This window comes from Urocampus carinirostris, chromosome 3 (assembly GCF_059441175.1).
Source record: "Urocampus carinirostris isolate Australia breed hairy pipefish chromosome 3, RoL_Ucar_1.0, whole genome shotgun sequence".
Taxonomy (NCBI): Eukaryota; Metazoa; Chordata; class Actinopteri; order Syngnathiformes; family Syngnathidae; genus Urocampus; species Urocampus carinirostris.
The window spans coordinates 63,069,034-63,093,053 of record NC_142351.1 but is presented as its reverse complement, the minus strand read 5'-3'; the positions used below and the strand labels follow the sequence as shown (position 1 = coordinate 63,093,053).

Genomic DNA, 24,020 nt, shown 5'->3' with positions numbered 1-24,020 from the left:
TAACATTAAAATTTAAATAAATTGACTCAGGTCTAGTCATTTTTATTTCTATACCCCTTAATCACAAGAAGTTTCAAAGCGCTGCACAGACCACACTATTGCCAACTACAGACTATTGTTACACCGGTCACTGATCTAAAACCTACATGAGGGCAAGGAAAAACTCAAAAACCTCAACATAAGGAAATTAAAGAAACCTTGAAAAGGGACCGCACACGAGGTAATCTCCCTTCCAGGATGACCAGCCTGATCTTGCAATAACAAACAATACACAGATATTGTCAACATGATATGTAGGTCATTCATAAACCATAGAATATAAGTGTGTTGCAGGCCTAGATTTAAACAGTTTCACTGAGGTTGCAGATTGAATCTCAGAGGATAGAGCATTCCACAGCACTGGGGCTCGAATGTAGAAAGCTCTAGTGGTCCAATAATACACACTGTCCCTTTAACAGGGGCCTCACGCCATAATCCTGGGGGCCAAAATTGGCCTCCAGGCTGTGAATTGGATATAGGCCTGGGCGATATGACCAAAAATATGATTATGATAGTTTCAATATGTTAAGAAAAATAATAGTAAATAGTAAAAATAACATTTGTAATGGATTATAAAAATAATTCTCATACAATGTCACATATTGAAATATTCTGTACTTTACCTTTTTTTTTTTTTTTTTTTTACTTTTTATTATTTTGTTTTTCCCGGAAAATGTAAAAAATAAAATATCCAAAATAGTCGGGAAACTTATTTGGAAAAAAGGCAAGTAATATATTTATCGTGAAGTAATTTTGTAATTCGTTATAAAAATACAGTATTTTTCATATTGTGTTGAATATTTTAATTTTCTATGTTAACGTTTTAAAAATAAGGATTAGTATTGTTTTTAGCAGCAAATGTAAAAAATATAGTAATACACGATTGATGTTTTTTTTTTTTCTCAGCATTTCCGGGAGCATCTGGACAAGCTTTTTGCTCAAGGAATTGGAATGTTAGACATGGCTCTTAGTGAGGCCTTCAATCTTCTTAGCGAGGTGAGCGCTATTCACACACTGTCTTCGATGCTACAGCCTTCTCACTATGCTGCAATTTACCATCATTTGCAATTCTCGAGTGATTGGCTATATTGTGCTTTTTTTTTTGAAAAATTAAAACTGAAACGTTAGTGGTAGCTGCAGCAGAAGTTGAGAAGAAGAGAGCCACACCATATATTTAAAGACAAAATTCAACAAAACCCCCATATATATATATATACATATATATATATATATATATATTTATATATATATATATATATATATATTTATGTATATGTATATATATATATATATATATATATATATATATTTATGTATATGTATATATATATATACATATATATATATATATATATATATATATATATATATATATATATATATATATATATATATATATATATATATATATATATATATATATATATATATATATATATATATATATATTATTTTGTCTTTTTGTCCCTGCTTTAAACTAGCACAGTGGCACTCCTTCTTAAAGCGATAGCTATATTTAGCGATGGTTAACAATATTTACATTAAATTACACCAAAGGGAGGATAGCAAAATATCGACGAGAGTGAAAAAAACAAACCTAATAATTTGCTTTTGAGGCCAACATGACTAAAACTCGTGGCAAAAAGTTACCGGACGCCAGGGCAGACAACTCTGAAAAGTTGCCTGCCCAGCCATAAGGTTGCATACCCTATTTTTCACAACTTGAAACACAATAAGACAAATAATCGCAAAAAAGCCCATTGTTGTAAGGTATTAAGGATTGATAATCAGAATATATAACAGAACAACACTTTAAGATTAAGTTTATTATAAATCTACTAATAACATTCATTGCATGTATCTGACATCGCTGTTTTCCATCTGCCATCAGTATGTACCTGTATTTACTCATCTCCATTCATGCAATGTTTGCATTGCGTCGTCTGCTACAAGCCACTTGAATTCCTCTTTCCACGATGCTTTAATGGACGTTCACGTTTTGTAGCGTCATAAATTTTGTTAGCTTCTTTTGAATATTTCTTCTGGGGCTGAGCTTTTGGCTTGATTCCTAACCTTTAACAATTTTCTTGTGTTCTCTGTGCGTCTACTTTGGAAAACGACATGCAAATGCACGACCTTATAAAGCGCAAGATAGTCCGGAAGCACAAAGTTATTCAATGCAGGCTTCTGATTGGCTGCCGAGTACGCAAATTACCAAACAAACCGAAATTTCCAAACCGAACGAAGACTTCGAAATCAGAATAAAGCAAACGTTTGATTTGAAAAACAAAAAAAAAGAGAGAGAAAAATGACGTTTTGTAAGTTATACGCCCGACGTAAAAGATGCATGCCCCAGGCAGACATTATATCAAACACATAATCTGCATCAAAAACAGATATTTGTTTCTGCTCTATCAGTTCTTTCAAGCTGATTGCTTTCTGCAAAGGGAATCATTTTCAGCACTAGATTTTGCAGGCTGATTTTCTAATGTAGTGCAGCAAAGTACTTGATGTTTTGTCTTGGATTACAGTGGTGGGAAAAAGTATCTCAATCAACCTTTTGGAGATTTCTCACATTTCTGCGTAAAACCATCATTGAAATGATGTATCTGATCTTTGTCAAAATTACACGGATCAAAAAGAGTCACTTCTTTACATAGAGCCATGACAACATTTACAGGTTTCATTATTTTAATTACTATAGCATTCAAACAATGATAGTGGGTCTCGTTATATATTACTCCACCTGAAATTACTATCAAATGTAACCTGATCTTTTTCAGAATCACACAGCTGAACAAAAGTGAGTCTGCCTTATCTATAACTACCACAGCATTTATAGGTTTCTATATTTTAGGATAGCATGCAAACACCCAAAAACTTGTATGCTAACCTCATTGAAATTCGGAAGTTAGTTTGAAATGAACCAATTTGTTAAGTTAGCTTTTATTTGAAACAAAAATAATTTTTTTGAGGAATTACAAAAACAATCTTAGAAAATACACAAATTTTGTGGCGATTGTTTCTGCTGTGTCTAATCATCCCAATGTATCAGGTTAGTACTTTTTTGAGTCAAACTTGGGTCATTTTTTACCCAAATCTGTTTCGTGTATAATGGGCACACACACCTGACTGACATTGTTTGGAAAATAAACTGCTTTCAATTGCTCTTTGAGTCTCACAGGTTGTTGGGTCAAACCAACTCAAGTATTTCGGTTGGTCGATTATTGACCAAAACTTGGGTTAGTTTTAACTGTTTTATTGTGTAACAGACAGGGTAGTTTAAATCATCTCTGAGATTGGGCACTTACCTGACTCGAGTTCTTTGGTGAAAATTGCTTTTGATTGCTCTTTGGATCCCTACTGAGGATAAGCGGTGCCGATAATGGATGGATAATGGATGCTCTTTGGATTTTCTTAGGCAGAGGGTTTACTCACTTATTTTTCCCCTACTGTCATTCTTTGCATGTTGTCCTTAATTAAATATGGAAACCAATAACTGTTTGGTGAAAATTGGCTTTAATTCCTCTTTGGGTTTCGTTAGCTATAGGGTTCAGCTACTTATTCTTTCCCTTTTTGTCATTGTTTGCATGCCATCCCCGTTTAAATTGATGAAGCCTACAAATCTTTGAGTGGTTTTAGTTAAAGCAGGCACATTGCTCCTTGAGTTTCCCTGATGATTCGTTCCCTTCTACTGTTATTTGTATATTATTCTCATCAAATCATCTAATTTAGTTAGTTAGTTTAAAATAAACCATTTTTAAAAACAAAAAATAAAAAGAGATGAAAAAGCCTCTCTGTGATTGGGCACACACCTGACTTGAATTCTTTGGTGACATTCTTAGGGTTAACTTACTTGTTCCTACCCTTTCTGTCATTATTTGCATGCAATTCTCAATTACATACCCAAACCTATAAAAGTTTGGTCAAAATCGGTTTCAATTGCTCTTTGAGTTTCCTCAGGCAGAGGGATTGGTTACTTATTCCTCCCTCTTCTGTCACTGTATGTATGCTTGTTATTGACGTTTAGACAGGCAAACCGACACATCTTTCGTTGGTTTTAGTTAAAGCAGACGCATTATTCTTAGTGTCTCACTGCGCAGAGGGTTCAGGTAGGGTTTAGGTTGATTTTTATGCAGAAATGTTAGACATTCCAAAAGCTACATCTTTTTTCATACCTCTGTAAGTTTTTTTCTTCCCTCTGGCTTCCTTTCTCTCCAGTTCAATGAGACAGGCCGCGGAAGCGAATGCAGCCAAGCCATCATGTTGGTCACCGATGGAGCGGTGGACACGTATGATACCATCTTTGAAAAGTTCAACTGGCCAGACAGGAAGGTAGCGTACTTTTATACAGGATGCACAAACCTTTGCAATTCTTCAAGAATGGTTTTGCGGACATTGACGTGTCCATTCGTGTGGGTTGGAAATTGCGTGTTTGCAAACGTTTGTTTGTACTTCTACAGCATTTTTGCTCCACTGTCAAACACTTTCATATTTAATAAGCAGTGGCAGAAATTTGACCTCTCAATGACCAGTCGAGCAAACATCTCAGATGTTTTTCTTGGCTGCTGTGTTTATTGTGGGCAGATTGATCCAAATATCAATATTATAGATACCGAGCAAGTACTTGGATCGGATTGATATCAATGTCCAAAGATCGATACTTCGCTCGCTCACCAAATTTGCATTGTTGTTATTTGAAAGGACAATGTGTGATATTTGACCACTTGATGTAGTGCAGGCAAAAACAAGTAAAAAGATTACAAATAACAGAGACGCAATGGGACCAAACCACGTATTTTTGCTTTTATTTTTTTGCCCATTTTTTGCAAAAAAAGAAAAGAAAAAGAAAAAAAATAGAAAACTAAGTAAAAAAAACAAGCAAAAAATTATTTTTTCCACTATTTATTTCTCTAGCACTCATATGAGCTACTTGGTTGCAGGCTATGGATCACTGCTATTCTTATTGGTAGCTGGTCAGTGCAAATAAGGCTTACTTCCTCTTTCAGTGTCTTTCACCTTCCACAACTGAACTTTGTTATGTTCCTTTTTGGCATTTCCGGCATTTGGCACTTGTTTTCATTTACTGTTTCATTTTCTAGCCACTCGGCTGCAGGCTATGGATCGTTTTAATCCCTTTCTGGCTTCCTTTTGTAGTTTCTCCCACTTGCCACCAAAGTTAGCCATGTCCACCAGCTCTAACCAACTTCAGCTATTAGCCATCTTCAACTGCTCCGGTTGTATCCTGCTCGCCTGGTCTTTTGTTGTCACTGGTGGGGAATAACAGCCACTTTAATTTCCTGTTGCTGGCAAAATTCACTCTTGCTACCACAAGAAAATATGGAAATAGGCTTCGGATTTTGCCAAAGGTTATCTTTTAGAGTTCGGTAGTGTGTGTTTTACAAATGCACATATATCTGCTCTATTCTAAGGTACAAATACCTCTTGTGGTGAATTATTGCACAATGTAACTCTATTATTATTATTTTTGTATTTATTTAAGCTTTCTCTGTTATTATTACTCGGTAACTAATTTGCTTATTCTTCATGAATTCCAAACTAAAAGTGCTTTTCATTTGGATGCATAGACTTAGAAAAGCGGCATTCTATTCACTCTGAAAATACAGGGAGAACTCACTGCCTTGTTTTGATGGCATTATCTTCCTTCTGCTGCCCTGTGGAAATATGATTATGATGACTGAAGGCTGCTATCTGCTCCGTTTCCGCAGGTCCGCATTTTCCCTTACCTCATTGGCAGAGAGTCAGCCTTTGCAGATAATCTCAAATGGATGGCATGTGCTAACAAAGGTACGGTCGACATTTGTTCGCCCATTCAGTTTTTTGTTTATCTTTAATTCCAAGAGTTTACTCTGAAGTACATAAAAAACGTTCATTGCAATAATCATTTTGCAATTGCAAGTGTGTGTGTATACCTCAATTATTAATATTGTCAGGGAATTCTTCATTTATAACCTTATTATTATTTCAGACATTTATAACTTATTAACTTATTTTGTAATAATTAATGCACTTCATTATCATTGGTATGAATTAGCGTCTTGATATAATTACTTCTTGATATATCCATTCATTCAGCTGTTATACAGCCTCTACATAGTTTGAAGTGGCGTTTTTAGTTTGCAGTCAGATGAAGCCTATGAGTTTTATCAGTACGTGCCAGACCTGGTCTAGACAAATGTCGGTGTCGAGTAGCGATCTTTCCACTAGCGCTGAAGTTTAACTTTTTTTCATTGCCTGCCTTCTTCGTATAAAAGTAGTTATCAGTCATTTTGACAGTGCACTCACGGATCCTACAAGCTATCTTCCTGTAATTAGCGAATAATAAAACTTCAAAGAAATTTCTCATCCCAGCTTCAGCGGGTTTTTTACCTGTCTTACAACTTGTATGTGAACAAACACACAATATTTATAAAATAGAGATACAATTTCAGCCCTTTGACTCTATTTGTGATTAAGAGCTATACAAACAAACATGACTTAAATTGATGCAGATGCAGAGAGGGGAAACTTTTCATGGGAAACATAACGTTTGGCCAATTATGGCTGTATTTGTCTCTTGTACAGGTTCAGGTGAATACATTTTATTGATTTGCTAAAGAAGTACAATAAAATCAAACATGTGCACTACAATTTGTGTAGGTCAGAAAAGTAACCCATTGCGTTGTGATTAAGACACTGGTTTATGGACTTGGTTATTCATAATCAACGCGATGTTAATCTTAATTAAATCAGCATTCATGCACAAACACGCGAAAAAAAAGTAAATACATTTTCTAAAAACATCCCAAAACTGAATGTTCACCCAAGTTCTCCAGTACCTCTTGCAAATTACATTTTTCTTCGAAAGTCTCACGAGAAGGGTCGCTTCTTTAAACTCCTCCGTAATTCTTTCTACTTTTCACTCCCTTTGTATCACTCTATAATATTTTTTTCTGCTGATGCTGTTTTTTTTTCTTGCTTATCAACCTATATTCAACAAATATGAAAAATGTCAAAAAAGATAAACAAGATGGACTTAAAATCAGCTATAAAAGAGGGGTTTAAAAAGAGCCACGATTGCTTTGGTAAGAGGGATTACAAAATAGAGAAAAATGCTGAGAACATGCAGAAAATGCTAAACAAACCGATGGAAACAAAAAAGGAGCTGAAAGAAATTACACAAATCAAGAATGACTTTATGGGACTCAAAAACAATGCGGTAAAAGTGGAGAACAAACTTCAGGAATTCAGAGATAATCGAGCAATATCAATCAAAGAAAATCAACAACTGCTCAAAGAAATGGAAGAGAAAATTAAAATACCATTACACAAGGCAGATGATTTTGAACAATGTGCTTGTCCCAACGATGTAATCATTACAGACTAAAAGTACAGCCGGGTGCAGGAAATACCAACTCAAACAAAAACATAGAGACTGTGAATCAACAGATAATTTAACAGTAAATGGAGACCTTGTTGATTTCTGCTATCAGCTTTCTCTAGCCAGGGGAAAAAATACCACTATCTGTTTTGCTACAGGTTCCAACCCTTAAGAAGTATGCTATTTTGAAGCAAGGTCTTAAATTAGAGGGACATCTACATAAATCTCACTAAAATGAATGCTAAAATCACCTCAAGGTCACATCTAATGAAAAAAAAAAAAAAAACAGATTGACAGACAGCACCCGGAAGCAAAATTGGAAAGTTTTTGTTAAAACAAAGGGGTCACTCCCAAATCAGATTAAAACATGGCTATTCAAGAAGACTGAGGACCTGGACAGACTCATAAACAACAGAACACACGTCATGTTGGACTATTTCTTTTTCTCCTTTTTTTTTCACCTTGTGTTTTTTTTAAGATATACTTTCGTAATATTCTCCTTTCTTCAGAAAGGATTAAATAGCATAACAGATGATTAAGCGGACAAAAGGGGAAAGAAAAATAAAATATGTATGTATAAAATCTACAGTGTAAGACTTTTTACGTGATTTTGTGATGATGAAATCTAACTCATGTAAATGTATAGTTCACAAATAAGTGTTATGATGAAAATGTAAATGTATGATTAACAAATAAGTGGAAAAAATACTCATAAAGCTTAATATCCAAGTCATAATAAACCTCAGTTGTGCCTAACAGTTATTTTCAAGGACGTTAACAGCATAGCCTAATTATAAAGACCAACAAAGGCTTTACAGAAGTATGTGAACAAAATTGAAGACAAAGTTAAAGAAGCTTGTTGTTTTCAGGCTGAGGTTTGAATGTGACACTGGGTGTGGGTGCAAGGCCTCTGGCAGGCTTTGTGCTGAGTGTGAACCGGCCTTCTAAAAAATTAAAATACTGATGTCCAGCTTGACCTGTATATACAGTATGCTCATCAGAGCAACAATTGGTGTGAGTAATGTGGTGGTGTATTTCAGGGTGTGTAACGCAGAGATGCAATCTTGGTTCGCACCAAATAGACGACACCGGATAATACGTTTATTTGGCTGATGTCATCTGCGCTGCAAACAGCGATAGGAGGGGGGCTGGGCGGGCGCTCACCTGGTCTGGTGGTGCTCCTATGGCTCACTCTTGGCGCATGTCCAACCCCGCTTTAAACTTTTAAAGTTTTTCAAGAAACTGCTTGTTTGTAACAGGTCTTACACTTGATATTGTTGTCATAGAGTGAGGAGGAAAATGATGTCAAAATAATAATTTCTCTTGAATTCTAAAATACTGTATATATCGTGATTCAATAATGTGGTCATTTTCAACAAATGATTGTTATAATGATTTAAGATATGCTAAGTCAAGCTATACGTTTTTTGGGGGACAAGTCTCCTTTAAGCCTTTGGCTTCAAAGTGTCCTTCCCTTTCTTTGCAGGTGATTTGTTCATTCTGTGTCGGATGTTTGTTGCAACGTGACTGAAAATAAATGAATAAACGAAATACAACAACAAACACAACAACGGAGAAGTTGAGAGTAGACACGACCATACTACTTTGTGAAATCAACATCCAAACAGAACGAGGGACAAAATGCTTGAAATGTTTCTCTTCTTATATGTGGCTCTGAGTGACCAATTGTTGGGTCTATTTTCTTGTTATGGGGCCGATAACTGTGACATCATAATATAACTATTATAACTCACCCTGAAAATTATTGTGCATCCCTAGTTTTCGTTACTATGTGAGCACAAAACAAGGTATGGCATTTGTAAGCGACTTGTGTTATTTATTAAAAAACAAACATGACGGGAGAATGTGCGACCTTCACGACCTTCCGCCACTTCTTTATTTCTGCTAAAGTCTGGTCTCCTCAGGCAACATTGTTGACAGCATCTGTACCATGCTCCGCCTCCTTTGCCTTTTTGGCATTTGTGACGCCAATGCTGAGCCCCCCAGATAAAAATTGTTTCCCACAATCCAGCTCACCCACAGGAACTTCCACTTTCCATTGTGTAAAATTAGGCTGTTTGGTTCTTTTTTCCACTTTAACCATAGTCGCGTTTGGTACATTTGAATATTCATCAAAGATGTTCCTCGGGCCTTTTATGGGCATAAAGGGGCAGTTCCCTCGCGTACGCCAACATTAGAGTTAATCGTTATTTATAAAGACAAACAGGCTTGGGACATGTGTGCCCACTATTTTTGAATCTGAAGTATTTGTTTGCACGCACTTCCTGTGTTTTCTCCCACGCCATCTGTAGTGATCTTTAGTGATCAGACCGTAGGTCTGGCCCATTAGAAAGGTTTTTGTGGTTTTTTCATGAATACATGACGTGTAATGTCACAAAAAGCAGAGAGTATTTTTTTCCCCTTACTGAGTTCATCTTACTCTCCCTGGTGGCTCAGCCCGGAGGACGCCCTCATGCAGTGATTCTTCACCCTGCGCCGTGATGAACGAGGCTGCTATGTTTTCGGCAGCTTGCTTTGCACCTTTATGTGTGTGTGCACAAGTGATGTGATGATCCGGTGAAATACAACCTGCATCCCAAAGTCTCTCACCAGAAAAGGAAGAGAAAATGACTCACTCCTGTCACATAGTGAAATAGTCGTAAGAACAAACAGCCTCGCAATTATATCAGATGAAACAGTTTCTGAATAACATGCATCCATGCCTAAATTATGGTCGATGTAGCTTATTTTGGTGTAGTTTCTTAAGGATAGAATAGCCAAATGTCCTCACCACAGTGGCTAAAAGGGGGCACCACAGTGGTATTGTTTTATTTGAGGAGTCAGCATTCAATACAACTCAATGGAAAATCTATCTCTGCGTTACACAACCTTTCTATTATCTCTTATTAAATTTGTGGTTTGTTTGTTTGATGTTAGAAATTATAATATAATAATATTTATAATAATAAACTGGTTCTAGGGCGACACGGCGGCTGGGTGTGTAGCACACAGCCCCACGGTGCAGAAGTTTAGGTGGAGATTGCATGTTCTCGCCGTGCCTGCATGGGTACCCTCCGGGCATTCCGGTTTCCTCCCACATTCCAAAAAACTTGCGCGACAGGTTAATTGGCTGGTCCAAATTGTCCCTAGGTGTGCCCTGCGACTGGCTGGCAACCAGTTCAGGGTGTCCCCTGCCCACTACCCGAGGACAGCTGAGATGGGCTAAGATGGATAAGCGGTGCAGATAATGGATGAATGGATAAATGGATGGATGGATACACATTAGTGTGTATTTGTTTTCACTGTTATGTTACCTCTCATTAAATTGTTTTTATCAGTGTTTTACTAGGTTTAATTAGGTCCACTATGTGCATATTTTGAAATTTGATGAGTCCGGCGTTTGGCTTCTAGCTTAGTTTTCTATTTTTTCCTTGCATCCATTTCTCTTTGACATCCTTGGTCTATCTGGATCACAGCAGGGTAGGCAAGACTTGAAGAGACCTGAGTCAGATGTAGTGTTTCAAAAATAGGGAAGTGGTAGGGCACCCATGGGGTAATGATGATATGCTACATTGGTTTTTCAATTCTCATGTCCCCAACTGCAGGGAACTTTCTCATTCTGTGTAAACATGCATCGAATTCCATCTCACAACTGTCTGCCACCTGCTGGATTGTACTTTTTTTACAAATCCGTAATACAAAACCTTTTTGAAGGTATTCATAGCGTTGAAATACATCGATTACTAAGGCACATTTTGCAATTCTATTTCAAACTGTAATACTAGTAATATTGAACATTTCTTTCCCAATTCTTCTTATAGGTTACTTTACTCAAATCTCCACACTGGCAGATGTTCAGGAGAATGTTATGGAGTACCTCCATGTGCTGAGTCGCCCCAAGGTGATCGACAGGGAGCATGATACAGTCTGGACTGAGGCCTATATTGATAGCACGGTGAGTAGCTTAACTCTGAGATTTTTAATCAAAATGTTTTTGGGGTAAGAGCCTCAGTGTGTATATTATGATGACCTTTACTGGATAAAAATATGCCATTTAAATAACACAACTACAAGAACTATCTAATAAACACCACCTTTTTTTCTAAGACTCTTTTATACATTTGTAATTATATTACACACCTTGAGGCGCTCTTTGAAGCAGTTGACAAGTTTGGCATCCATCCTATTTCTACGGATACCTGAATCTGCATTTTCCCAAGATAGCTTGTTCCAGTAGTGCTTATAGCTCTAAACTTAGTTGAACCCTTCATGTGACAGTCACAGAGTCCCTTCAGTCAGGCCTCTTCCACTATTTTCCTCAGTTTCCTTCTCTATCCACTCAAGTAAGCCAATTGGCTGTATGCTATGGCTCGCCGCTAGCCACTAGTGTTATTGATAGCTTCTTCATCCTTCAGTGTCACTCACCTTTTTTGTTAGCTGGTTATGCAAGCTAACACTGCTGAGTTCCGTGATTCAGTCAAATGTTATATATTTTTTTATTTGATCTCTCGGTCCTTCGTACACTTTACACTAGAAGCTTGTGTCCAATTCTTCGTTGAGTGTGAACTCGACAAAGCACTGACCTTCCTGTCATCTTCCAATTTTTCCACTTGAACTGGTTTTAGCTCCCCCAGGCGCAGAAGGTAAATACAAATTGCTGTGTTGTCAAGTGTCGTGTTGAAAATTGTGGGGGGGGGAACAGAATTGCTTGGCTGTGTTTGTGATGTTGTTCTCAGATTCCACAACTATGAGACAGCATAGTTGGGGGAACAAAGTTGACTTTTTGGTGTTTTTATGTGGCTCAGGTTTAGGCTGTTGTTTCAAAGCTTTTCTTGTGGTTGTTGGTGCTTGTGTCTTTATTACCTGTTTGTAAAAGTATGCAGGGACGTCTACCGTATTTTCTGGACTATAAATCGCTCTGGAGTGCTACTTGCACACGTGCAGAAATTAAAATAGTACACTGAAGTATAGGTCATGTTTTTTGAAGCATCAAAACTGTGGCCCAGTGTAAGACGTGGCACATTTTCAGCGTAGAATAAGACAATAGTAATTTTTGCCAGTTCGAATTGAAACTTTGGGCCTGGAAAATGATAATGACGATGCAGTAGTTCGCGCAACCTGATGCATTAGGTTACACTTAGGTATTTTACGTAGTAAAACAATGGCAATAGTAAATTAAACTCTCGATGTACATAACCAAACCAAACACCAAGGCTGAATGACTCAAGTTTATTGAGGGGTAAGGGGAGTAATAAAAGGTGTTCCACATATTGGAGGGGGAAAAAATAAGTAACAAAAACTCAGTTTGGAAAACACTTTTCTGACAGTCTTGAGTCCAGAACTGATTAACTGCAGTTTTTAGGGAGCCAGAAAACATAGGCAAGAAAGAACATCGGACTGCTTCTGGTGTCAGCACTGTCCTTGAGTCCGGTTTCTTAATTACAGTCAGGTGCAGGAATGAGGAAAGTGTGTGTGTGTGCCCGGTCTGTCTGCCTATTGGCGCCCACTGGAGGACAGAGGTGGGCTGGGGCCTAACAGCCAGCAAATCGACTTCAGGGATGAACAGATTGAATGTCACATACAAAGTACTTGTTTTTAAAAAAATCGCTGAACTGTGGATGATTAGCTCTAGTGTTAGCAAGAAATGTCTTGTTGGTTAAAGCTTGGCAGAGCAAGTGATTTAATGTATTTTTTAGTTTTGTGGGAAATTGGAAGAAATGGAACGACAATCATAGTCCGGAAAATCAGTAAGACAAACACTTAACTTTAATTCATCAAATATGAATGCATCGTGAGACCTGCATGACACAATCTTTGTGGCTGGCAGTGTGACTGTGATTGAGAAAGCATTTTTCCTTTTTGTCTTGTGCAGTTTTATATTATTATTGTTATCTGGACTGTTGTTTCAAAAATATTGTCAAAAAGAAAATTCCCTACACAGCTTGTTGTTAACCAAAATGGACTCCCGGTGTTTTTTCAGTCCTCCTTTATGTACCCTTTTACTACATAGTCCTTATATAAGGATTTAGACTTCAGAAACACCAAGCTTACAACAACCAACAACAACACATTTGTACAGTTGGTGTGTCCCAAGGTTGTTTTTTGCCCATTGCATGGCATTTTCCCCACTATATGACAATTACAAGAATTATCTTGCGTACATTGATACTTTTGCAGTGTATGCGTGTATGACTGTACAAGTCACATCTCTAAAATGCCTGATTGCTATTGATCTAGGTCATGTAAAATGCTGGTCTGCTATCTACTTAATTCACATTATTATTTCCCAGCAAAGTTAAACTAGCTTGAATCCCACCGTACGAACAACTAATCAAGCAATCTCTAACCATGGAACGGACATGCTTAACAGCTACTACTGAAAAAACACTAAAACTCCTCGGCTATGTGTTTTACTATCGTGATATACGAGCAACTATGTCACTACCTGAGTGTGGAAATAGATTTCTTATTTATAGATAAGCTTCTACTCATTTCTCTCGTCCTTTGATCAATACCATTTTTTTCCAGCAGCAAGGTTGTCCATTGTTACGGCACCGGTACTTATGTTCGTCTTTCTCCTTTTGATGTCCGATACCGTGTCCTCAGTCAGTAATACCATCTATCAAGCTCGGGCCACTGCTCCTCTTTTTCACTCGGTGATGGAGATATTGGATGGATGAGGGTAGTTTTCCCGTCATTACCCGCTATTGTCGGTGCTGAAATGGAGGCAGTGTTTTTGAGGATGTGCAATTATTGTGGACTGATTGCTGCTGCAGAAATGGATAAACAATAACTAGGTCAATATCACAATAAAAGGACTTTGCTGTTGTCATAATAATCTTTCAGTTATTGTATGGTGCGAAATAACAAAACTCTGAAGCTTTAATATGAGAGGTCAAAGATCCGAGAAGACCGGGTAAAATAATAGGTTGTGAATTTTTATTGCATTATGTGCGTAATTGGATATGAAAGTTAGCACACATATACTCACACACACACACACACACACACACACACACATATATAAATATCTATATATATATAAATATATATATATATATATATATATATATATATATATATATATAGTGCTAACTTTCACAATATACGCACTACGCACATAATGCAATGAAAATTTACAACCTGTTATTTTACTCGGTATATATACATACATATACTTTAGCTAGTAAGCCATGCCAGACAAGACACCAAGTCAAACTACTTCAAACTGTGTCTGCATTTTTAATGATCAATCCTAAAGCAGATTTCGAGAAGACAAAACAACAGTGTCAAGCTTTTATCGAGAAATTGAAGTCGCAAGAGGAGACGGGCAGCCGCTCGGAAGATACATATCTCAATTATTCTGGCGGTCTTGTGGGAGGGAAGAAAGTCACATCCCAACTAGCAGTGCCACTTTGGGATAAGCTTATTCTGCTGGAGATCAAAGACGCCTTGTGATTAGACATGTTGTCAGTGAAATATTGAACATGAATAAAACATGTCACAAGTTGAATAAAGCCCGCAGAAGATAACTGCGATAACTGAGTGTGAAAGGTTTGGGACCGTTATTTTACAATGGGTGCCGATTCACAGAACGTTGGTGTCATGATCTATGGTCAGAGAAGTGCATTCCATTAATGTGGACACAATTGGGTTTCCCACAAGTAAAGCTCTGATTCAAAACATAACACTGTTCTCAAGTACCTTATTTCAATTTTCTACACAAGATAAGACTGAAAAATGAAAACATTAAAACACAGTTTGAAAATCAATCAATCAGTAATAAATAAGTATGGTGGGCTTAAATTACATTAAACTTTCAAATTAGGCTGGGCGTTTCAAACTATTACCCTGGGGCCCGCAATTGGCTTTCCGCATCAAAATTAAGAAAATACGAAAAATAGAGGATGCAGGATATGTTCGAACACAAAGTAGCTCTAACTGAAATGTGCTTTGAGTTGCGATTAGTTATTAGAAAAGTGATTTACAAAAATAATTTTGATTTGAATCAATGAAAGAAAGAACACTCAGGGAATGTTTGGAAAATAAAATAGATCTAAGAGAACACACCATTTAAATCATCTACGCAAAAACCGTTGCCACACATGGACGAAGCAATAAGAGTGCATTGATGACGAGACCATGAAATATAATGCTGGAACACTAAATAGCTTTAATAGAACAAAACACGAAAGAGGACAATCAAGAAGACGAGATTCTGGAACTAGTTGTAAATGGACAAAACATGAAAAGAATGACACAGTATATGTACTCACATTAGGATAGAACAATGTAAAAAATAACATGACAACGAGACCATAAAACATAATGTTGCAACACCAACTGGCTCCAACTGAACAAAATATAAATGAAAAACGCACAGAACATACAGATGGAACAATGAGTGCTGTCACTGCCAGACAATAGAATACACATTTACCAGACAAAATTACTCTGAACGCACCAAAACTCAACAGTACAGAAAGTACAGAAAATGACAGTAGACGGGCAAAGTAGTTTCTAGTGGTATTTTAATTAGTATTTCTTGGTCTGGATCCTTTCTTTCTCGTCCCTTTTGTTTAGCTGGACGATGGTCAAGGTCCAGTTCTGATGACCACCGTGGCTATGCCGGTCTTCAGCACCAAGAATGAAACGGTAAATGTAAATGCTTTGATTCTTTTACCACTGCTCTGGCAGGAACATTTAACAAATAACAAAACATAAAAGGAAGTCGACGATGCATTTTTTAAAGAGTGATTAGATCCCTTCAACTTTTTAAGAATACTATTTTGAAAATGTCTGTCATAATTTCAACTAACATTTTAACCCCATTATGTTATGCTTCTATAACAATTTATAAATATAGAACACCAATCTTATTAACAACACCAAATTCGGACTATTTGAGTGTCTTTAAATTTCTTGGTTAAGTTCCTCTGCTCCGTTCTATAACCCATTCTCTTTCAGATGTCTTTTTTTGTGTGTGTTTTAAGCGGAACCACGGCATTTTACTAGGTGTTGTTGGAACGGACGTCCCTGTCTCTGAGCTCCTCAAAACAATCCCCAAATACAAGGTAAGTGATGCTTTTATTATTCCTCAAAATTTTCTGCCCAATTATCTAGCACATGCAGATACAGATGCAGTAATTGGAATAGCAAACTGTGGCAAGGATGAAAAAAGAGTTTTTATTAGAGAATGCGTGTTGTCGTTGGCGGTTCTAGTCCATAAAATTAAGTGATACTTTGTACTTTTATCTCTTGTTGGATTTTAAAGTATTTTTGTCGAGGGAATGTTGTTAACTGAATAACCTAAATTAAAAAAATCTATTTCATTTTTTAAACTGGATACACAAATACGATGTTGTTGGTTGTTGGTCCAGATTTAATTGTTTTAAAGCCCCAGTGCAATATAACGACCCCTAGTGGTGTAATTTGCTTCATTCATGCATTTAAAAAACTATTAGAATAATAGGAAAAACACATTCACTATCTTATAAACATTACTTTTTTTTTGAGAAATTCCAAATGTTATCATCCAACTTGAAGAACCCGAGATGTTTGGCCGCTGTCTTGCTATTATGGAAGCCAAAATGACCATTTTGTGTTGCTAGCTTGCCTCAGCCGTGCTTTTAGCGCTTAATGGCTGTATACCGCTCACAGCTAAGCCCCAAATGTGATGGTCGCCGAATCCCATGATTCAGGCATCTCAGACTTTCTTTTAACCGTTTCCATCTCTAGCGACTCAGGTTAGTCACTATGCTACAGGCTATGGCTTGCTACACGCAGCAATTTTTATTGGCAGCTGCTCAGTGTAAATTAAATTTACTCTTGCAATCTTTGGCCTTTTTTAGTCAAGTCAAGTCATTTTTATTTGTATAGCCCTAAATCACGTAGAGTCTCAAAGGGCTTCACAGATTATTACACTATATTACACAAACTATTTTTCAGCCGACGAGAAGAGTAGGTTATTCATATGCTATGGAGTAGAAGTGAGTTTTAAGCTTAGATTTAAACATTTCCGGATGGAGAACGCTCTTGAACCAGCAGAACACTTCTTTGCTCATAGGGATCATCAGAAGACCGGCACTCTCATCTTTTTCCGCTAACCCAGTGCTTCTCAAATATTTGCTGTCATGCCCCCCTAGGAAGAAAGCATCTCGTGCCCCACCAAGATCCACCGCTATGCGTTTCTAACAAAAACAAACGAACAAAACAATAAATATAGACCTATGACAAATGGTTGCTTAATTAACTGTTAGAGCAAAGAGGTGATGTGGGTCTCAATTTCAAAATTAAAATTAAATCCTTAACTGTAATTATTTTTGACTAACCATGAACTCACCAACATTAACCCAGGAACCCAATATAAAATGAAACTTAATTTATACATCAAGCAACCGTGTTATTGGACAGAGGGATAGTTTTTATTTTTGCAGGACAGAGAACATGTGTATAGCTGAAGGCAGTATCAGCTCCTCTGCTGTGCTGTGTTTTTTTGCACTGATGTACAGTACCTCAACCTTAGCGAATTGCTCCGCTTTTAAATGATATACCTTAGTAACGCTATTTACTGACAACAAGACGGACTATCTATAATAAAACAAAGACAAGTCTATTTTATTTATCAAATAAACATCATAAACAATTCTTTCAGCATCTTCTTAGTACATTTAGTGTTGCTCAGTATGAGTGTTGGGAAGAATTATAAAAAAAAAAACATAATGGCGTTAATTTCTCGGCAACTGGGTAATCTGAGACATTATTTTTTTCCGCCCTCACAACCCCTTTACCGTTACTGACGCATGTTTTGTGTGCGCTTTTATGTACGTTTGTGCGTGTGTTTACATACGTTTTCATGCGTGTTTATGTACATGCTGAATTTTATTTTATTACGGTGTTTACTGTTTATTTTCATTGCATTTCAAGTTTAGAATAAATCTGTTGCTGGTAAGGTGCAATAAATATTACAAGGTCCTATAACACAACTACATGTGTGTTCTTCGCTAACCAACTGACCCGAATACTGCTCAGAAAATTTCAAATTCTTTAAAATGCAACAACTTAACAGAAAAAAATACTTTGCCTGTAACAAGTTACTTTTACTTTAGAGTAATTCAGTTACTAAATCAGTTTTTGGAAGAAGTAATGTGTAACTATTACTAATTAAGTTTTTAAGGTAACGTGCCCAACACTGATCATTATACGTAGCAGAGGCACAATACGTAAAACAAATAAATGATTGGTCGAAGATAACATTTGCTGGAGTACCGCAACAATATTAGCAATCTTCAGTGATGTTGTCGTCGTCGTTGAGTCACTCAAGGCGCCTAAGGTAATCCATAGTAGCGCCAGACTCGCTCGTGGGATGCTCCGTAGTTCTCCGAAGGAGAGGGGGCTGCGACTGTCCTGTGCCGCCAGGCCTGACGGGGTGCGACCCAAGCAAACCAAGCAGATGAAGCCTCTAAAGTCCTTAGTACGTTCGGACAGGCCGGTGCATGATTTATAGAAGCCCCGTGGGCAGGTAGTACAGGTGATTGGGGTGTGGTCGCAGCGAATGGTTCGAAAGCACCACTGGCATTTGGACTGGGGGCCAGGGTTGCTCTCGAAGTCGCCCACCCTAAGAAGAACAGAGAGAGGAGAGAGTAGAAGAGAGAGAAAGAGAGGGACAGATAGAAAGAGAGAAAGACAGACAGAGTAAAATGCAAAAAGGAGGAAAAGAGAGTGAGAGAGGTGGGGAGAGAGTGGGAAAGAGAGGGTTGAGAAAATGAGAGACAAGAGTGTAAAGGGGGAAGAGAGAAAAGGAGAGACAAAGAAGGAGAGAGGACCAAGAAAGAAAGAAAGAGCGAGTCTGAGTGCACTGAGTTGGATTCGTAAGGCTCCCCCGGGAGAGAGCCCTTCGCAGGACACCACGGGAAGGTTCCTAGTTTTTGTCCTGCCAGTGATGTTGTCGTCTGCTACCAGTGGGGCGGCAGTGGCTCAGGAGGTAGAGAGCTCGTCTTGGGATAATCTTGGCAGGTTACATTCCCGGCTCCTCCGTGTTACATGTCGAAGTGTCCTTGGGTAAGACACTGAACCCCTAATATCCCCAATAAGCAGGTTAGCGCCTTACATGGCAGCATGGCCGCTATTGGGAAATGTGAAGCACACTGTAAAGCGCTTTGGGAAGTCTTGACTTGAAAAGCGCTATATAAATTCATGATCTGGAGTAGAGCCTAAATGGAGGGAGACTTTCATTTGTCTCTTCAGTTTTTATCTTCGTCTGTATCAGCCTATTCTTTCAACCCTCTTAATTAGTTCTCCATGATATCACCTAAGAATCCGCTACATTTTTGTTTCAAACCTATTGTGTGCAAAGCACTCATTTTCAGTGCAAACGAAAACAATGCTACATGCACACTTTGGTATTGAGAGCGCCACTGCCCCCTAGCAAAGAAAAGGTGCAACTAAACTTTGTTCTACAAAATCAAACTGAAAAACATGTTACCCGAGGTCACACGCGCTCCCCTTGACAGAGCCCCACAATTTATGAATCACTGCAATAACCGGTTAGGTTCCAGTAGCCTCTTCCACCAGCTTTGACCAACCCTCGCTATTGGCTTTTTTCAGTCACTTTGGTTGTATCTAGCCTAATAGGTCTTTTGTGGTCGATAAACAGCAGCTTTTAATGACCTTTGCTGGCTGAATTCATATTTGCTCACTTGGCAAAATTCAGAAGCCTAACATTGCCTCTAGTGATAAGTTATTACACTTTGTCACTTTAAGTAATTAAGGAGGTCGGAATTACTCTAATATGGGCTAAGGTAACAATCTTTTACTAGCATCCTAGTATAAAAAAATCACATACATGCCAATCTTATACATTAAAAAGCAGAACATTTTATTGCGTTCTTTATTTTTACACACGAAACACAATCCGTCTCCAGAATAACAAAATCAGGTCAAGTTTATTTGTTCAGCCTTTAATCACAGGAAGTGTCAAAGGGCTGTACAGGCTACAGGCTACTATTATTATTATTATTACCATCCCCTGATCTAAAACCTACATGAGGGAAAGGAAAAACTCAAAAACATCAGCATGAGGAAATGAAGAAACCTTGAAGAGGGACTGCATATGAGGTAATCCCCCTTCCAGGATGACCAGGCTGCAATGGATGTTGCAGGGACATTAAAAGACAATACACAGACATCATCAACATGAAATATAGGTAATAACAGAATGTCCAGCTGACAGCTTCCTGTGTTTTAAGCCTAGATTTAAACACCATCACCGAGGTTGCAGATGCAGGATCTTGATGCTAGGTTTTGGGAGACCGGAGAGTGGTACATTACAGCAATAGGGTCGGGAGGTAACGAACGGATTGAATATAATCTTGGCATCAAACTGGGAGAGCATAGGGTGAGTTTTTGCAACGTTGCAAAGATTAAAGAAAACTTTTCTAGTAATATTCTTAACGTGTAACTGAAACGACAGATTCGGGTCAAATGTGAGTCACTCTGGGTGATATTACATTTGCCAAGGTTCGGAGCAGTGTTTGAGAACAACTCACGGCCTTGAGAAGGACCAATAATTAACATATATTTTTTTAAAGATTGAAGCGCAAGAAGTTAAGTGGCATCCATCTCTTTATCTTCGAGAGGCAGGCCTCCAAATTTCCACAACTTGGTGGAACATTTTCCTCCATTGGAAGATTCAATTGAGGGTCATCTGCTTCACAATGAAAACTGATATTATACTTATAAATAATATCACCCTACGGAAACAGTGGCATAAAAATCGCCCAAAAAGTAGTAATCCAGATTCAGTCCCGAGTTTATCCTTTTACTTCTTGGTGGCTTTAGGGTTTGTGGCCAATCATTTGTCAAGAATAGAATAGATAATAGACAAAATAACTGTAATAAATAGAAAAGAAGCTGAGGAGCCGTCAGCCGCTGCACCCATGCAAGAAACATCTTTAATGGCATTGTAGAGTGTACATACGTGAATTGACATGAATACCAAAACACTACTCAACTCCTAAAAAGTTATAATAGATACCAGTAACTTGTGCTTTTTTAAAACCGAGAATGGCAAACCTCTATTCACGCACAACAATGTCTTTTTTTTAGATAAGAGTGCGTAAAATACCATTCCCCAGATTTTTTTTGTTTAGTTACCTATGTAAAAAACCTTAGCTTTCTTTGTAAAGCGGTAGGCATTTTTTAGGTAAGTAAAATGAAGCTTCAATGCATAAGACGGTAGTGTCAAATATTTGAAATTTATATTTGCAATTATAATGTTTTACATTTATATATACTGCTCTCAATAGTGTGTATCTTTTTTCCTAGTTGGGCATTCACGGCTACGCTTTTGCTATAACAAACAATGGATACATTCTCACCCACCCTGATCTGCGGCCACTTGTGAGTACCAGTTATGGAAAATATTATTATTATATATTTTTTTATTTTACTTGCCATAACCATATTTGACTTTTAGGACTGCGCGGTAACTGCCTTCCCTACAAATAACGGATACAATCCACCAATAACCGAGACCAATAACCGATACATAGCACCAGGAGAGCATGCCATATTTAAAAGAAATAAAAAGTGGAAATACACACAAAATCAAATAATTTTTTTGTGTCTCTTTACTTTTGTTTACAATTCCAATAACGTTACACAGCTGTGGTAAACATGTCTCCAATAACGGGAGCTTGACTTTATTAAGCAATCAATCAAAACTTACTTTGTCAGTAATAACTACAGTGACAAGATATTGTTTCGAGTACCATAACACTGACATATTGATATTGCAGAAAACGCATATAATAAGGTTTGTGTTCATTACATGGAAATATGCCACTTTTAAACATTATACAAGTCCTCCAATTCAGAGTGGCACACATGCCTTGGCTAAGAAAAATATATCACTCATTCTTATCAAGTAGCATCCCATCTTAACTGTACGTTTTAGGAGCTATAATATTTTTCACTTTCAATCAAAATAAGAACAAATTAATAAGACAATTTTCTACCATAATATTATAATATTATTTTAGTAAAATGCAAGAACAAATGATAATCAAACTTTCCGCAAATATTTTTTTGTAGAGTAATGTTGAAAAAACTTTCATCCATCCATCCACCCATTATCTGCACTGCTTATCCTAATTAGGGTTGGGGGGGTGCTGAAGCCCATCCCAGAAATCTTCGGGCAGTGGGCAGGGGGACACCCTGAACTGGTCGACATTCAGTCGCAGGGCACACAGAGACAGACAACTCACTGGCTCATTCACTCCTAGGGACCATTTGGACCGGTCAATCAACCTGGCATGCATGTTTTTGGAATGTGGGAGAAAACCAGAGTGCCCGGAGTAAATCCAGGCAAGCACGGGAGGAACACGCAAACTCCACACGGAAAGGTTTAAACTGTGCTACACCCGCGTTAACCACTGCGCTGCCGTGCTTCCCCAAAACAATTATTTTTATGTCAAGTCATGTTGACTAAGAAAAATATATAACTCAATCTTAGAAAGTGGCATTATCTAAGCCGTACATATTAGTAAATATGATAAATAGAAATAAATATACCGACATTAGTCTGTAGAGGTTTCTTATACATATAGAAAAACTATTAGAAAACCAAAATATGCCTTAATGTACTTGCTCAAGTTCTGAAGCCCGTCCTATCACAACAGCCAAAACCATGCTACTGATTATGGCCGAGCTCTCCTGAGCCTCGCACTAATTATGAAAAGGTAGAGAGGACACACAAAATAGTTTTGCTACCAATACATCTGTCGAAAATCCAAATAGATTATCATAAGGAACACAAACGCTTCAAATCTTTTGAACAAGTAAAGATCTCGGGTGCCTCACAAATATTAAAAAGAGGTAGAAAAAGAGTTATGCTACGACTTCTATAGAAATTACAAATATATTCTAGTCAGAAACATAAATGCTAAGAATTTTTCGAACAAGTAATGCCTTCTGGTGCCTCGCAAATGTTACCAAGCGGGAGAGAGGAGACAAGACTGAGTTGTGCTTACACTTATATAGAAAATTAAAATATATTCAAATAAATATCATAAATGCTTAAAATCTTTCCAAAAAGTAAAGATCTCCGGTGCCTTGACCATATGACAACATGCAAGAGAGGAGACACAACCAAGTGTTTCTACTACCTCCATAGAAAAGGAAATCAGCATAAAAGCACAAAGTCACACCAAAAAATAATTCTAAAATTGAATTGTAAAATCTTGAGTCATGCAATTGATTATAGTTAAGCTCTCCAGTGCCTCACTTACATTAGGAAAAGGTGGAGGTGAAAAACAACCATTGTGCTTCTATAGAAATCAAAATCTACTATAATGAGGAACATTGTGTTTGCTGTTAAACGTCATATTGAAAAATAATATTGTGAATGTGCTTGATTGCTGTTGAGATTAGTGTCAATAAATTTGTTCAAACCACATAAATACATCGAATCTTTCCAAAAAGTAGCGTCCACTGAATGAATATTTTAACGTGGTGTCAAGTGAATAATTATCGGGTCTTTTTTTTTTGGGATAACTGTGACATCATATTTAGCCATTATCACTTATTCAAAGTCTGACAT

The 24,020-nt window shown here is 37.4% G+C and overlaps 1 protein-coding gene across 3 annotated transcripts in view; it reads left to right on the top strand.

Moving 5' to 3' along the window:
- cacna2d3a (calcium voltage-gated channel auxiliary subunit alpha2delta 3a) overlaps nt 1–24,020 on the top strand; it is a 184,842-nt gene that overhangs the window by 89,546 nt on the left and 71,276 nt on the right. For 2 of the 3 annotated variants that reach the window (XM_088332905.1, XM_088332903.1), the window contains exons 9-16: nt 946–1,035; nt 4,261–4,374; nt 5,769–5,847; nt 11,242–11,375; nt 12,046–12,063; nt 16,004–16,075; nt 16,414–16,494; nt 21,746–21,820. In XM_088332905.1, coding sequence (XP_088189031.1) covers nt 946–1,035; nt 4,261–4,374; nt 5,769–5,847; nt 11,242–11,375; nt 12,046–12,063; nt 16,004–16,075; nt 16,414–16,494; nt 21,746–21,820 — 663 coding nt within the window. The remainder of the gene's footprint in view (nt 1–945; nt 1,036–4,260; nt 4,375–5,768; nt 5,848–11,241; nt 11,376–12,045; nt 12,064–16,003; nt 16,076–16,413; nt 16,495–21,745; nt 21,821–24,020) is intronic. The other variant, XM_088332904.1, reaches the window with a different exon arrangement.